The 12,995-nt window shown below is 40.7% G+C and overlaps 1 protein-coding gene across 5 annotated transcripts in view; it reads left to right on the top strand.

Moving 5' to 3' along the window:
• The window catches only part of LOC119176562 (septin 7-like protein pnut), an 81,161-nt gene that overhangs the window by 56,153 nt on the left and 12,013 nt on the right, over positions 1 to 12,995 (top strand). For all 5 annotated transcript variants that reach the window (XM_075877880.1, XM_075877882.1, XM_075877883.1 and 2 more), the window contains one exon: positions 3,089 to 3,252. In XM_075877880.1, coding sequence (XP_075733995.1) covers positions 3,089 to 3,252 — 164 coding nt within the window. The remainder of the gene's footprint in view (positions 1 to 3,088; positions 3,253 to 12,995) is intronic.

Below are 12,995 nucleotides of genomic sequence, written 5' to 3'. Positions count from 1 at the left end.
GGAAGAATTTTTTGTAGCATGAGGTGAAATACGGAAACGGGAAGGGATAGATGGAGAGGATCCTCTCCATCTATCCCTTCCTGTTTTCGAATTTCGCCTTGCGCTACAAAAAATTCTTTCAAATGCATCACCAACAAGCTCGCATTGCAACACTCGTAGTATAGCCCTGACTTTAGATAGCTTCAAAACTTTTTTTTGTTTCTTCAGAGATTGGAGATTTGATTGCATATCAAATCATCACTGCTCTAGTAAGTAGCTGTTGTCAATGTAATGGACCATTTAGTTGCCGTGCCAGTCTTGTATCCTTTAGTCAACTGCGCACAGTCTACCTTGGTCAAGTTATGCCCGAGAACATTTTTGCTTATGCTCTGCATTTCTTCACCAAAATTGAGGCTGGTAAACTTGATGAACAGAAAGTCATATATGAGGATGAAAAGAGTGCAAACACCTCTGGAACCATACCCTTCTTAGCAGCTCTTTGACTAGCCTGTGTAACGCTGTTCCTCCGTCCGCACCACACTCCCGTGGCTGCAGGTGTTGGGGCAGTGCCAAGTAGGCCACGCCTTCCCTCGCAGTGTGGCCGCCTTGACGTCACTCTCTCCCTAGCCTGTCCCCGCTCGCCATGTGTTATCTTTCTTGCTTCACCCTCTCCACTGCTCACAACGTTCGAGCGCACATTGATCGAACAGTCTTTCTGCAATGAAACTTACAGGAAACCCAACCCGCCTCCCATGTCCAAGCATTTCAAACAAACTTTCACTCGAGTAAACGCTGCATCTAGTTTCACTCCAAACCGTTCTTCCAGCACCTGCATCAATGCCCATTTCAACCGGGTCAACACTCTGCGCTCAGCTGCTGCTTCGCATTTCATCAGGGTTCCATTCAGGGAGATTGTCCATAATTTTTACAACAGAAACCCATGGTCATTTTTCTATCCTTGTTTTTTGAAAAATGATTGCCGCTGGAGCTATTTGGTAGTGCTCCTGTGAAGCGAATTCCTGTTGTAACCAGTTGTAAAGGCACATCTCAAAAGCATATCTGCCATCAAGCCAGCTCTGCATAATTAAAAATATACATACATATGTTGCAGGTGAGGTATAACGTAGCAGCAGAAAGCACAAGACCGAGTTGATTGGCGGATCATGGGACAGGCCTTTGCCCGGCAGTGGGCGTAGTCAGGCTGATGATGATAATATGTATACAAAACATCCCCATGAGTTGACGTTGTACGGGCGAGCATTAGTGCACTGCCCAAGTGGATGCACCCATGTGGCGTGACATCGTGCATTCAACTGTCAATGCTTAATTTTTTTATTGTGGCGAATCAATCAAACTGCATTCAATCCTTATTCAAACTTATTGACCCAGATTGAACTCAGGTGCTTGTTGGATCTGATCAGTGATCGTCAAACCTCATGTACATTCAAAGCTTGCAAGCAGTACTGAGAATGAGACCAAATGCATTTATTTCCTGTGGATAAAGGGTTGTAGTTTTTGCATTGTGCACATTTTGCGTCCTACTTGCGTCTGAAAATGTGGAGGTTCTAAACAAATGCTTCATGATATTGTAGTCTCGGGTCTGAGCTTATATCTTTTTTTTTTAATTCATGTTATGTCCATGAGATACTCATGTACAGCGGGCACTTTTTATTTTGATTCAATGCAAGGTTAGTGAGGTAGACATTCAGAAGCAAAATGAAAGGTGGTTTGATTCACCTGATACTTCCTGACTATAGCAGTGTGAGAGTGCATTGGAGAACATAGTTTGAGGTGTGCTTAAAGTATCCCCCGGCCATCACTCACTGCTGCCTCAGTTTCTGGTAGTTCATCCCTCAGTTCATCCCTCATGGCTATGATTGTTCATGAATAAAGCTTCTATTTATTTATACGGTGGATGCAGCACGGTGGACACAGGAGTCATCAGATTTTGATTGCGTCAATGTCAGTGAAAGTTCAATTATGAGATGAATACTAGTGCAGCTTCCAGCAGTTTTATATCAGCGCTACTGAAAGGATTACAAGAGGTAATGGTGTTTCAAATCTATATAATGAGCTACATCTGTCTCTTGGAGACAAGTGCGATTTTTCATGCTCATGACATTGAGGCAGCACACTTCACACTTGCAACATTCTTAAAACGATCTGCCTTAGTGCAGGCTTGGCGCAAGTTATGCACTGTCACAGGTCTGAGCAATCATATTACTGCGTGACCTCTCTTATTTAATGAACTGTTTCGACTGGAGTTATGTGTACAGTGCTGTATAGGTTTCAAAAGTATGGCATAAAACACATAGGTAAGTGAAACATATTTGTTGCATCCATGCGTGTCACTGTGAACTGTTGATGCTAATACAGAACATACACGTACAAAACAGCCATGTCAAGTTTTAGACAGCCTTCAAGACCACCAGAACGAGGGCTGGCCATGACAGTATGCCGTTCAGATTATCATTAGCTGTCCTGCTTTGTGCATGAATTAACCAATTCTTTTATAGATGAAGTTGACAGACTTTGCCATTTAGTTAAAATTGATAAGGTATCAGTTAAGGATTTCTTGCTGTATTCATTGTGTTGTCTCTGTTATTCTACACATGTTCATATATATATATATATCTGTCTCTCTTTGTTTGGTATAAACGCACTGAAGACATAGTATAGTGAACTTGTATTGTAAAGGCTTAACGAACCTGAATTTATGTGCTGGCAGGGGAGCCTGTGCTTGGTCGATTGTGACTAGTTTGCATATTTCCTCCCCCCCCCCCCTGCCCCATTTTTTAAAATCTCTTTGGTTGAAGTTTTTTTTTTTTTTGCATAATACATTCTATTTTCCAGTTCCTGTGAAAAACTAATCAACGAAATTCCACTCTGCACGACTTCATTCTCATTTTAATGAAAATAACAGATTATAAATATTTAATGCATTTTCTGCATTACAATTCTGTGTCTTGATACTGATTGGCAAGCTTTCTGTTGCAATAAAAAAAACAGGGCCTATAAAAATTGTTGTCATTCTCTTTAAAGTTTCACTTGACACGTACATGACAAACATGCTGCTAGTGCGACTAATGATAGGACTATGTTTATTTAGTTGCAGAGAAGGCATGAGCAGATGAAGAAAGGGTTGGAGCAGCAGAAGCTTGAGCTAGAAGACAAGCGGCGCAACTTCGACAAGGAGAAGGCCTCTTTTGAAATGGCCCACAGGGATATGGAGGATGTCTTCCGCAAAATGGCTGTGGACAGCAACTCTAAAGAGTGAGTGTTTTTGTGGAGACCAAAGTGTTTTCATAGTATTTTGGGCCTGCTGTAGTGTCCTAAGCAAGCTCCAAGGAAGTTAGATCGGACCCAACATCAAAAGAGCATCTAAGCAGATTGTGTTTACTGCATTGAAATTAGTGTACTGTCACTGTGTGCTTGTCAGGGTCCGCATGGGTCCTTGAAAACCTTCGAAACCCTTGAATTTGAAAGTGTCATTTTCAAGGCCTTGAATACCCTTGAATATTGCAGTGATTGAAAGTGGTGCTTGAAAGCCCTTGAATTCCGTTCACGGTGCCTAAAGTCCCTAGATTATTTTTTTTTCTTTTGTCAACTAAGGACAACCATTGAAGCGTGGCCAATGAATCTTATTAGGTAACGTTTATTTCCGGTATCCTTGTTTTTCTAACGCTTTCTCAGTGCCCAGTGAAACAGCATCCCCTGCTCACTAACGACGGGCGATTATTGGAGGGGAAAAAACGAGTCGCGTTTGCACATTGTTCGCTGAAAGGTGCGTGGCTAATGTACTTAAATGTACGCATTTTTGTAAACTTTGTAAGTGTGGAAGAACATGCGGGGTAGACTCCGGCTGCGTGTAAAAAGTGGTCGGAAGGGGAGGCAGTTGTCGCTACTTGGGTCACACCATGAGATGCTGCGCAGTGCTCCCTTATGGGCTGTAGAAATTAGGCATCTCATTTTTCCCCGAACAACTACCGTCAACAACAACACCGTGACTTAGCTACAGAATGTCAAAAGTCTATGGACTTCAGCAGTGCCGAGTGTTCGTTCAGCAACCGGCCACATTGAGAGCTATGGTAAGTCACTTGGAATGCAAGCCAATCCAATCTGATTCAGTTGTCCGCCATCACCACCCTTTAGTTTTCCGTATTGTGTATACGTTTTTCGTCGGCGATGGACATTTAGCCCGCTAGTTCGCCACCTCTTGTTTGCTTTATCAAAGTACGTTTTATGCACGCGCATTGGACGTGAATGTAGTTGTGTGTGTACGCGATCCCTGGGTAGTGCGTTTTCCTAGAATTGTGGCTCAGCTACGTTGCATACAAAGACTGGGTCGTGCCGGACCCAATAAATTCGCTTTGTGCTAGATGTAGGTCATGTGGAAAGATATTCGATGTCTCATCAATGGGGAAGTCTGGACTAAAGAGCCACCAGAGGAATGCAAAGCACATTAAGAGCATGGAGGACGCAGCAAGATGCTCCTTAATAAAGTATGTAACACACCGCGAGAGTGGCGAATACGTTCATTCAGTGCCAACGCAGTGCTCAGATTTGAATACCGCGTGCAAGGCCCATAATGCAGTGACCGAAGCCGAGATAATGTGGGCATTGAAGGTTGTCACCTCATATTACTCGTGCAACTCATTCGCACAAACAAGCGAACTGTTCCGGAAAATGTTTTCCGACAGCGAAGTGGCGAAGGCTTTTACGTGTGGAGAAAGTTAGTTCACGTACATTGCGTGCCATGGTTTGAGCACCTTCTTTCTATCATCTGTCCACGGGGCAATAGCGAAGTACGATTACTAAGTGATTTTGTTTAATGAATCTGCAAATGATTACCTCCATTAGAAGCAGATGGACATTCACATCAGATACTGGAATGCATCTCAAAGGATAACTACCATGCACCTAACAGTCGTTTTTATGGGCAATGCAACGACAGATAACATTGAAGATAGATTGTTGAAGGCGCTGAAGCCATTGCCACTTGCAAAGCTTCTTCAAGTTTCCATTGACGGACCAAACGTTGATTTGAAATTTTTCAGAAGCACTTGCTAGAAAACTATCTGGTAAACTGCCTTGATTTAGGTACTTGCAGTCTGTATGTGGTGCACAATGCATATAGAGCAGGTGTAACTGCCAGCAAGTGGGGATTGGACATTCTCCTGTCTAGTCTAGGTCTGTTATTTCAAGATTCCCCAGCCGGGCGTAAGGACTCCTCAATGGTGACCGAGGAGACGTTTCCTCTCAAGTATGTTGCTCATTGCTGGGTTGAGAACATTCCAGTGACTGAACGTGCACCGGCCCTGTGGCCTGATGTGGCAATGTACATAGAGTCTGCAAGACGTGAAGAGGTTCCTTTCTGAACTTGCAAAATTTCTGTAGTGACCCGCTAAGTCAAGCAAAATTGAACTTCGTCCTTGCAATTGCACTAATTTTTAAACCTTTCCTCGCGGAATATCAGGTGGACCAACCACTTGTATTCTTTCTGGCTAGGGGTCTTGAAGCAATTGTCCGTAAGTTGCTCACTAGGTTTTTGAAGTGCTCAGTATTCTCTGCATCAAGTGGGCCTACAGGCCTGTATAAAATCAACATTGAAGATGTGAACAACCACTCTGCACTTGAGAAAGTGGACATTGGAAATACAAATTCCAAAGAAGTCTACGGTCATTGCAAAAGAGGCATGTGCATTTAAAATGGAATGTAAGCAATTCCTTCTCAGTGTGACGAAAAAAGTTCTTGAGAAGAGTTCTCTGAAGTTCCCCTTGGTGAGAGGCCTCACCTCGCTGGATTCTCAGCAAATGTGCACCAAGCCAGGCCAGTGTTTAGCAGGTCTGAAGAATGTTTTGAACGCGCTTATCGTTACTGAAAGGTTGAGTGATTACTTTCGAGACACTGTACTTGCTGAGTATGTTGAAACGCTACAGATAGAGAAGCACAAGATTCGTTTGTTCGAAAAGAGTTTGGATAGGCCATACATTTTTTTTTACCTCCTCAAGTTCAACTCGTCGTACAGTGAGCTGTGGAGAGTAATGGAACTTTTGCTTGTGTTGAGCCGTGGCCAAGCAACTGCCAAAAGAGGGTTTAGTGTAAATAAGCAAGTTTCTGTGGAAAACCTCAAGAGCCTCCCATACATCATGCAATGCAATGCAATGTGCTAAATGTGACGCCGTTAATAAGGCAGGTGGATCCTTAACATCCCTATAACAAAGTAACTGAAGACCTCTGTTTTCTCTGCAAGGCATCGTTACCATGCACGTTTAGAAGAGGAAGCAACAAGAAACGAATGATTCAAAAAGGCTCCTTGTGGAAGAGAAAATCGATAATTGAAGGAGAAAAAAAAGTGAACCTAGAAGCAACAGTTGCTGATCTGATAAGTTCAGTAAATTGGCTTGCTTTGAAAGCAAATTCATCTGTTGAAGAGGTATTGTCACATACATAGTGAGGTCAAACAGTCTCAGGAAAACAGCAAAAAAACAAAACGGGACACAAGAACTGTTAAACATCAACGAAGGAATAACTGCAAAACTTCTGGAGCTCTCATGGACACTCTGCCTCACTGTAGTCTTAAACTTGTCTGAGATTGTTCAATAATTCGACTCGTCTTAGGCTGTTGAATAAATGTTCAATAAGTTTGTCGTTTTTATGACGAGCAAGAGATCAACTATTGATATGAGTTCTTGAAAAAACACTTTTTCGGGCCTTGAAAGTCCTTAAAGACTGTTGAATTTTTGCCTTCAAAACCTGTACGAACCCTGTTGATTGTGAAGACACTGCATCCATGTACCTTCCATGTACATTTAAACTTAATTGGCAGTAAAACAGAAGCACCACTATTGTAACCATTTTTGTTGATTCATGTTAGTGTGATAGTGTGATATAATGTGTTGTTCTATCTTGGCAGTGCTCAATGAAAAAATATGGTCACTGGACTGTGCAAGTTCAAGAGACCCACAATGATTTCATACATATCGTGTGCAATGCTTCAGCCCTCGCCAACAGTTATTCACTTTAGGTGCTTTCTTGCAGAACCTCTTATTAACAGCAACACTTCGCTATCTGCAACTGTATAAAACTGTCGTTACTGAAGGGCCTTTCCCAATCTGTGCTCTTGCGACAATTATTGTTTGCATGCCTTCACTCTCTTTTTTCTACATTTATGGCACCCATTACATTGCACTTAAGGGCAGTGCTAGAATACTTGTAAGTTGAGGCTAATTTTGCTGTAGCATTCAGTCTACATATTCATAATACATATCATGTATTTGGCGAAATTTGTAGGCTGCTAAGAGAAGGGCCAATATGTTGAGGATCATCAGTGCAATCAAATTTATGTTCCCCATTGATCTGTTATTGAAAAGCTGTGCATTAAGTGTGTTGAATTTTGGTTTAAAATGACCTAAATACTCCTGCATGCCTGGCAATACTGGGGGTACTAATGTTTTCTCTGCTGTAAGTTCTTTGTGCTGCTTCTAAGTTAGTCTTAAATATTGCTCTCCGATAAATTTGGTTGAAGCAAGTGCTCTTAAAGATCCCTTACTGTGGCATCAAGTGAACACAAAGTGTAGGAATGTAAAAATTAGTTCCGGGTTCTTAACATTTGAAAGCAACCGTCTTGGCAAAATTAATGGAAGAATGGCTCTCAAAGCCAATCACCATGGATTACCAAACATCCACCAAACAATCACCATGAATGAACAGCTTTGCATGGCTGCTCTGGCTGTCATTTGTTTTGGATGATGCAAACTTGAGGTACAAATACTTAGTCATGTAAAAATCAGTGATATTTCACAGAATAAACCATGAAAGAAATTTGCAGTGTTTTTACAGTGTAGTCATACAAAATTTTCGATGACATGCTTTTGTGATGGGGTTTGTTCAATCAAAATTCACAGTGTGCTCAGATTTGGGTGTACGTTAAACGAACCCCAGGTGGTTGAAATTTCCAGAGCCCTCCACTATTGCTTCTCTCATAATCATATCGTGGTTTTGGGATGGTAAGGCCCACATATTATTATTATTATTATTAATTCAAAATGCACTGCAATGCAAGAGAACTATCTTCTAAGATATTCATACAATTTTCGTCTTCAAATTTAGACATAGTAATTATGGAAAATTGCTCAGCGCACATACCGTACTACAGACAAGGACATGAGGGAAGAAGACAAGTAAGGACGTCCTCTTGTTCTTGCCTGCTGTGTGCACACTGAGAAATTTTCCCCAATGGATTCATACCAACGTTACCTGTTTTTTTATAATTTTGCATAAACATGGTGAACTTGGGCAGTGCTTTCAGGGTTTGAATTTTTTTGGGGGTGCAATGACTTGCTAATGAAATATAAAATGATCATTTAATTTTTGTGATAATTTACCATGGGCCAGTTAACTGTGGTCATACTGGCTGTGTCTAAACATTCTGGTGGAATCAGGTGCAACCTTGTAGGAAAATATGTTGGAGTTTGAAGCTGTGGTTGCATGGTATGTTCCAAGTGCATACCCTTGCTTCAGATTGTCTGGAAGTTTTCCCCAATAATTAAGAGGTGAACACTAGTAATCATTAGGACAGAGCTCGAGATTTACAGTAGTTAGTATCCCCCAAAGCACTTTGTTGTAACTGCGCACGAACATTGTGTGCTTTTATTGAATTGTATATGTCAGTATATTTGATGTATCAAATTATACATGGTGTACTGAATCCCTGTAACGTAATTTGCATTTGTTTGCTCTGGCTTCATTGACTGCAACAACTATTTTACTAATGGGTTCAAGGCAAGCACAGTGGTCGTGTGTCTTATGGACTGGGGTAGACTATTGTTAAAACTAATCACTTTTGTGCTGTATCGCTTTATTTATGTCTAAATGGCACTTCTGCTGAGCCATGGCTTCAGTAATTGTGGAAGCGTCACATGCATCCAAAGCACATTATGTTTCATGCCCCTATTTGTATGACAATATTGTTGTCTGAGCAGCACACATCATGCGCACAAAATGATGCACGCTATGCATTGCTTTGTACTTCCACTGTCAGTGCACTAAATGCTGATCACTGCTTTTGCACTTCTCATCAGCTCATCAGCAGCATAGCAACTTTAATGTAGTAATAAGCAATTCTCTTATGGAGACACATAGTGAAGATGACAGCTTCACTCAAAGAAGGTATCAGTGTCGGGCTATCCTGCCGATTTTCTTCATTGCAGAGTTTCTTTTTTTTTTAACTGTATAAAGTATTCGTAGTTTGACGGCCTTAACACACTAGCAGCAAAAGGGGAGCCTCCAAAGCTGCCACGTGGCAGCATTTCTGTGCTGCGAAAATGGGTCTACGTCATTTGTCATGGTGCACCACTTCCCGCTGGCTAAGGAGACTAATCAGACCAATCAGGTGCAGAGGGCGGGCAACTTCCTCTCTTTCTTGATATTTCATATATATAGATACGTATACATATACGGTGCATGACGCCGACGCTGGTGGCAAAAACCAGCCAAGAGGGTCCATATAATTGCTATCGCAATAACAAAATGCCCTGTAAACATTCCAAAAAGGTGGGTAGGCCACGAGTCTATACCGCCACCACAGCATTTCTATGCCAGCCGCGCACTGTGTGCGTTTTTCCACTAGTGTGTTGAGGCCGTGATAGATATCAGATTGGCATTTTTGTCTACGGATACAGCTGGGGAAGTGCACCTTTGAGTAATGTCTGAGTGTATTCACATAAGGGCAGTCGTAGGCGTGTTCATGCTAATTGACTTCATTAATTGGAACCAAGCATACTCCTCCAGGCAGCAAGTCGCTGAGAAGTTGCTGTTTGTGGTTTGGCTGTTGTTTTGCTCAAATATTCGTATTCAAGTTGAATTGGGAAATTTCACTATGGGAACAATGTTGCTTTTAACCATTATATACTCCACAAATCTAAATATACAGGCTTGTATACAATTTTCTGAATATATATCTATCAATGAACCACATGAACCAGCTCATAACTCTCGATTTCTGTACAGGACCCATTTTAGATGCTCATGTCTCTGACATACCATATAGAGCCAAATCCCGATAAAACGAAATTGATGGGATGTGGGGAAAAATTCATTGTCGCGGAATTTCTTGGTATCAAAATTTCATCTATAGACCAGAAAGGTTGATAAGGTCTGATAATTGACTCATCCTTCGGTCCCAGGAAGGGCATTCATTGAACTCTCGCTAACTGAGACGTACCTTGCCGCACACTAAGTGAATATATTTTATCGCGTATCACGCGATCAAAATGTACAGGAAATTTGGAGTTAATGTCATGGTGCGGGTTATACAAGAATTTCGGTGCGCAAGTTGGCTTTACGGCAATTCGAGAAAGGCGACCTTGCATCAATACACGGGTAGTTTTGCCAGCATCCTCGCGAGCATCAGCGCTTCTAGCAGCTTCTGGTGTTGCTAATACACATGTTCCAGTTGGCACGTTGCGCAAGTGCAAACAACTGGTTATGCAAACATCTGCAAGTCTTCAATATCTGTCTATGCGTGCAACATTTGTACATATACTTAGCGTCATTTCATGACGTGTCACTCAATAAAAGAAGTTGCAACACGGTAACCTTCCTTCCGCATGCTTCTCATAACGTCGATTCCGAGGTACATGAGATCTGCTGAATTTATTATTATTATTATTATTATTATTATTGTTATTATTATTATTATTATTATTATTATTATTATTATTATTATTATTATTATTATTATTATTATTATTATTATTATATTAGGCTAGAGTTCGTCAGGCTGTAGGTATAGCATGAATCGTGTGGTCTATTCATTGGCAGCTTGGAAATCTTGTGCTGGGATGCCCTTCTTCCTTGTGCCTGATTATGTGTGCTTGATTTGGGGTGTTTAATTAAAATGGCACATCGTTCTGCTGAAGTGTTTGGACATATTGAGGGAAGGCCACTTTAGCCTGTGAGTATTTTCCTCTCCTTGGTCCACCAGAGGCCCAGTACATATTGGTGGCTTTTAGTTCTTCATGCTTTCATTGCCAGTAGTGGATGCAAAACTTTTTGGCTGCCCAATTGCCATTTTCTGAAGAATACAATCACTTTCAACTTGAAATCGGCTGTGTAGTTTCCGTGTCAGCCCAAAGTGAGGTGATGAGAACAAAATGCTAATGTTGCCTTCTCACATGCTACCGTATGTTCTATGCAGACTTTGCAAAATAACAGAAATCTTTTCTCTTGCAACTTAGCGTGGATTCCATTAATGCTGTGTGTGTCAATAATGGGCATGAGCTTTTGGAGGTGGCACTTGGCTGCCATGCACTAGCATGCAGAACTACCAGATGACATCTACTGCTGCTAAAATTTTAGAGGGTGTAATTATCAGTTGAGGTAACGAAAGGTCTAATTTTTTATTGCCATTAGGGGGGGGGCATCGCCACAAAGCCCACAAGGCATGATGCGTAAAGTTAGTCAAGACCCACATGTGAAAGTAGATAAGTACATCATCAGGCAAGTTTGTATTATCCTTTTATCTGAACTTCAAGTTACTTCTGTTATTGTTAATATCTTAATATTAAAGCAATTTCAAATTGTTAAACATTTCATGCAGAAATATAGCTTTTTGTAATGAATTCTGAATATTGCTTTTCTGGATTTATTTTGAAGGTTCTGTACATCTTGGCTTTATTGTAAACAACACCGTCACTTATTGCACTCTTCTACTCAAATATAAGAATCATTTCTAGCACAGAACTGCTTTCTCTATTCTATATTATTCAGTCAAATAATTTGGGGAAATGAGCCACCATAATGACTGTGCCAGTTTTGTTGAGTTACAAGGAAAGGCATCTTCACATTAGTCTAATATTATGTACAAGGACGACTTGAAGGTTCGACATGCAAGAAACGCACTCGTAAGGCATTTCTGTTGCTCTTTTATGTTCTCTTTTGTCGGTGTCTTCTATACATAACCTTTTAAATACCAAGTGGTTTTATTGTATTCGTTTTGGCTTCATAGCTGAGCACTTTACCATTACAGCATTTTACTAGCTGATCTTAGTGACTACCGTTCCTTGAAGTTCTTCAAGCTTGCACAAGTAATGCACAAGTAGTGCCTAATATTGAGATGGCAATATTATGCATTAAGTTTACTTCACAGGATCGCACACCTTACAACTTGCACTCCAGACTTGCAGTCAGTTTTGTATGCTTATTTTGCATTCTTTAGCATAAAGTTTCATACTTCGTGATGACCACACTTATATGTTCATATTGTTCATATTGGTCATTGCACTGTTAGTATTTTTAAATTGTAGAGTTCTTTCTTATTAATTTTTTAACTGGTGGTTATATTGTTTCACTAAAAACTGAAGCTTTTATTGTGGTTTGTCTAAATGTCATCTTTTCCACCTTTTATGCATATCTGGAAATGGACAAGGTTTTCCCTTGCTCTCTCCATGATGTACACTTCTGACTTTCATATACTGATTGTATTCTGACGCTTACATAATTTCAATTGATTCTGAAAACTTTGTTTTTACTGACACAATATCAATTAGAACTAACAGACAATAAGGCCAAGGAAAGCATAAGTGATGTTATTTGTAGTAATTGTGATATAAATGTGAATAAAGTAAAGTGGGCGGCAAAATAACTTGCCATTGCCATCAGCAGGGACCCAACCTGCAGCTTTCAAATTACACTCATTAAGAATTTTCACCCACCTCTGCGGCGAGTTGCAATGTGCTGCAAATATATTCGATCTCTAGCTGGAATCAATATTGCCTTGCAGTTGGAACAGTGATATAAGTTAACTTAGAAATTCACGATAGCTCATGCTTCAGCTCAGTATAGGGGCATGTTTCTTATACTTTCATGTCAGTACATCCACCTGCAGTCAACTACTGAAGAAATTACTTCATTTTCCCTGTTAGCTTTCTGAATACTTGCACTGAAACTTAATGTAGTCGTAAACACACTGCTGCCACTGCATTCCAAAAAAAGGAAGGTCCATAATCAATTGC

Source organism: Rhipicephalus microplus, chromosome X, assembly GCF_043290135.1.
Source record: "Rhipicephalus microplus isolate Deutch F79 chromosome X, USDA_Rmic, whole genome shotgun sequence".
NCBI lineage: Eukaryota > Metazoa > Arthropoda > Arachnida > Ixodida > Ixodidae > Rhipicephalus > Rhipicephalus microplus.
This window is presented reverse-complemented; position numbering and strand designations above follow the sequence as displayed.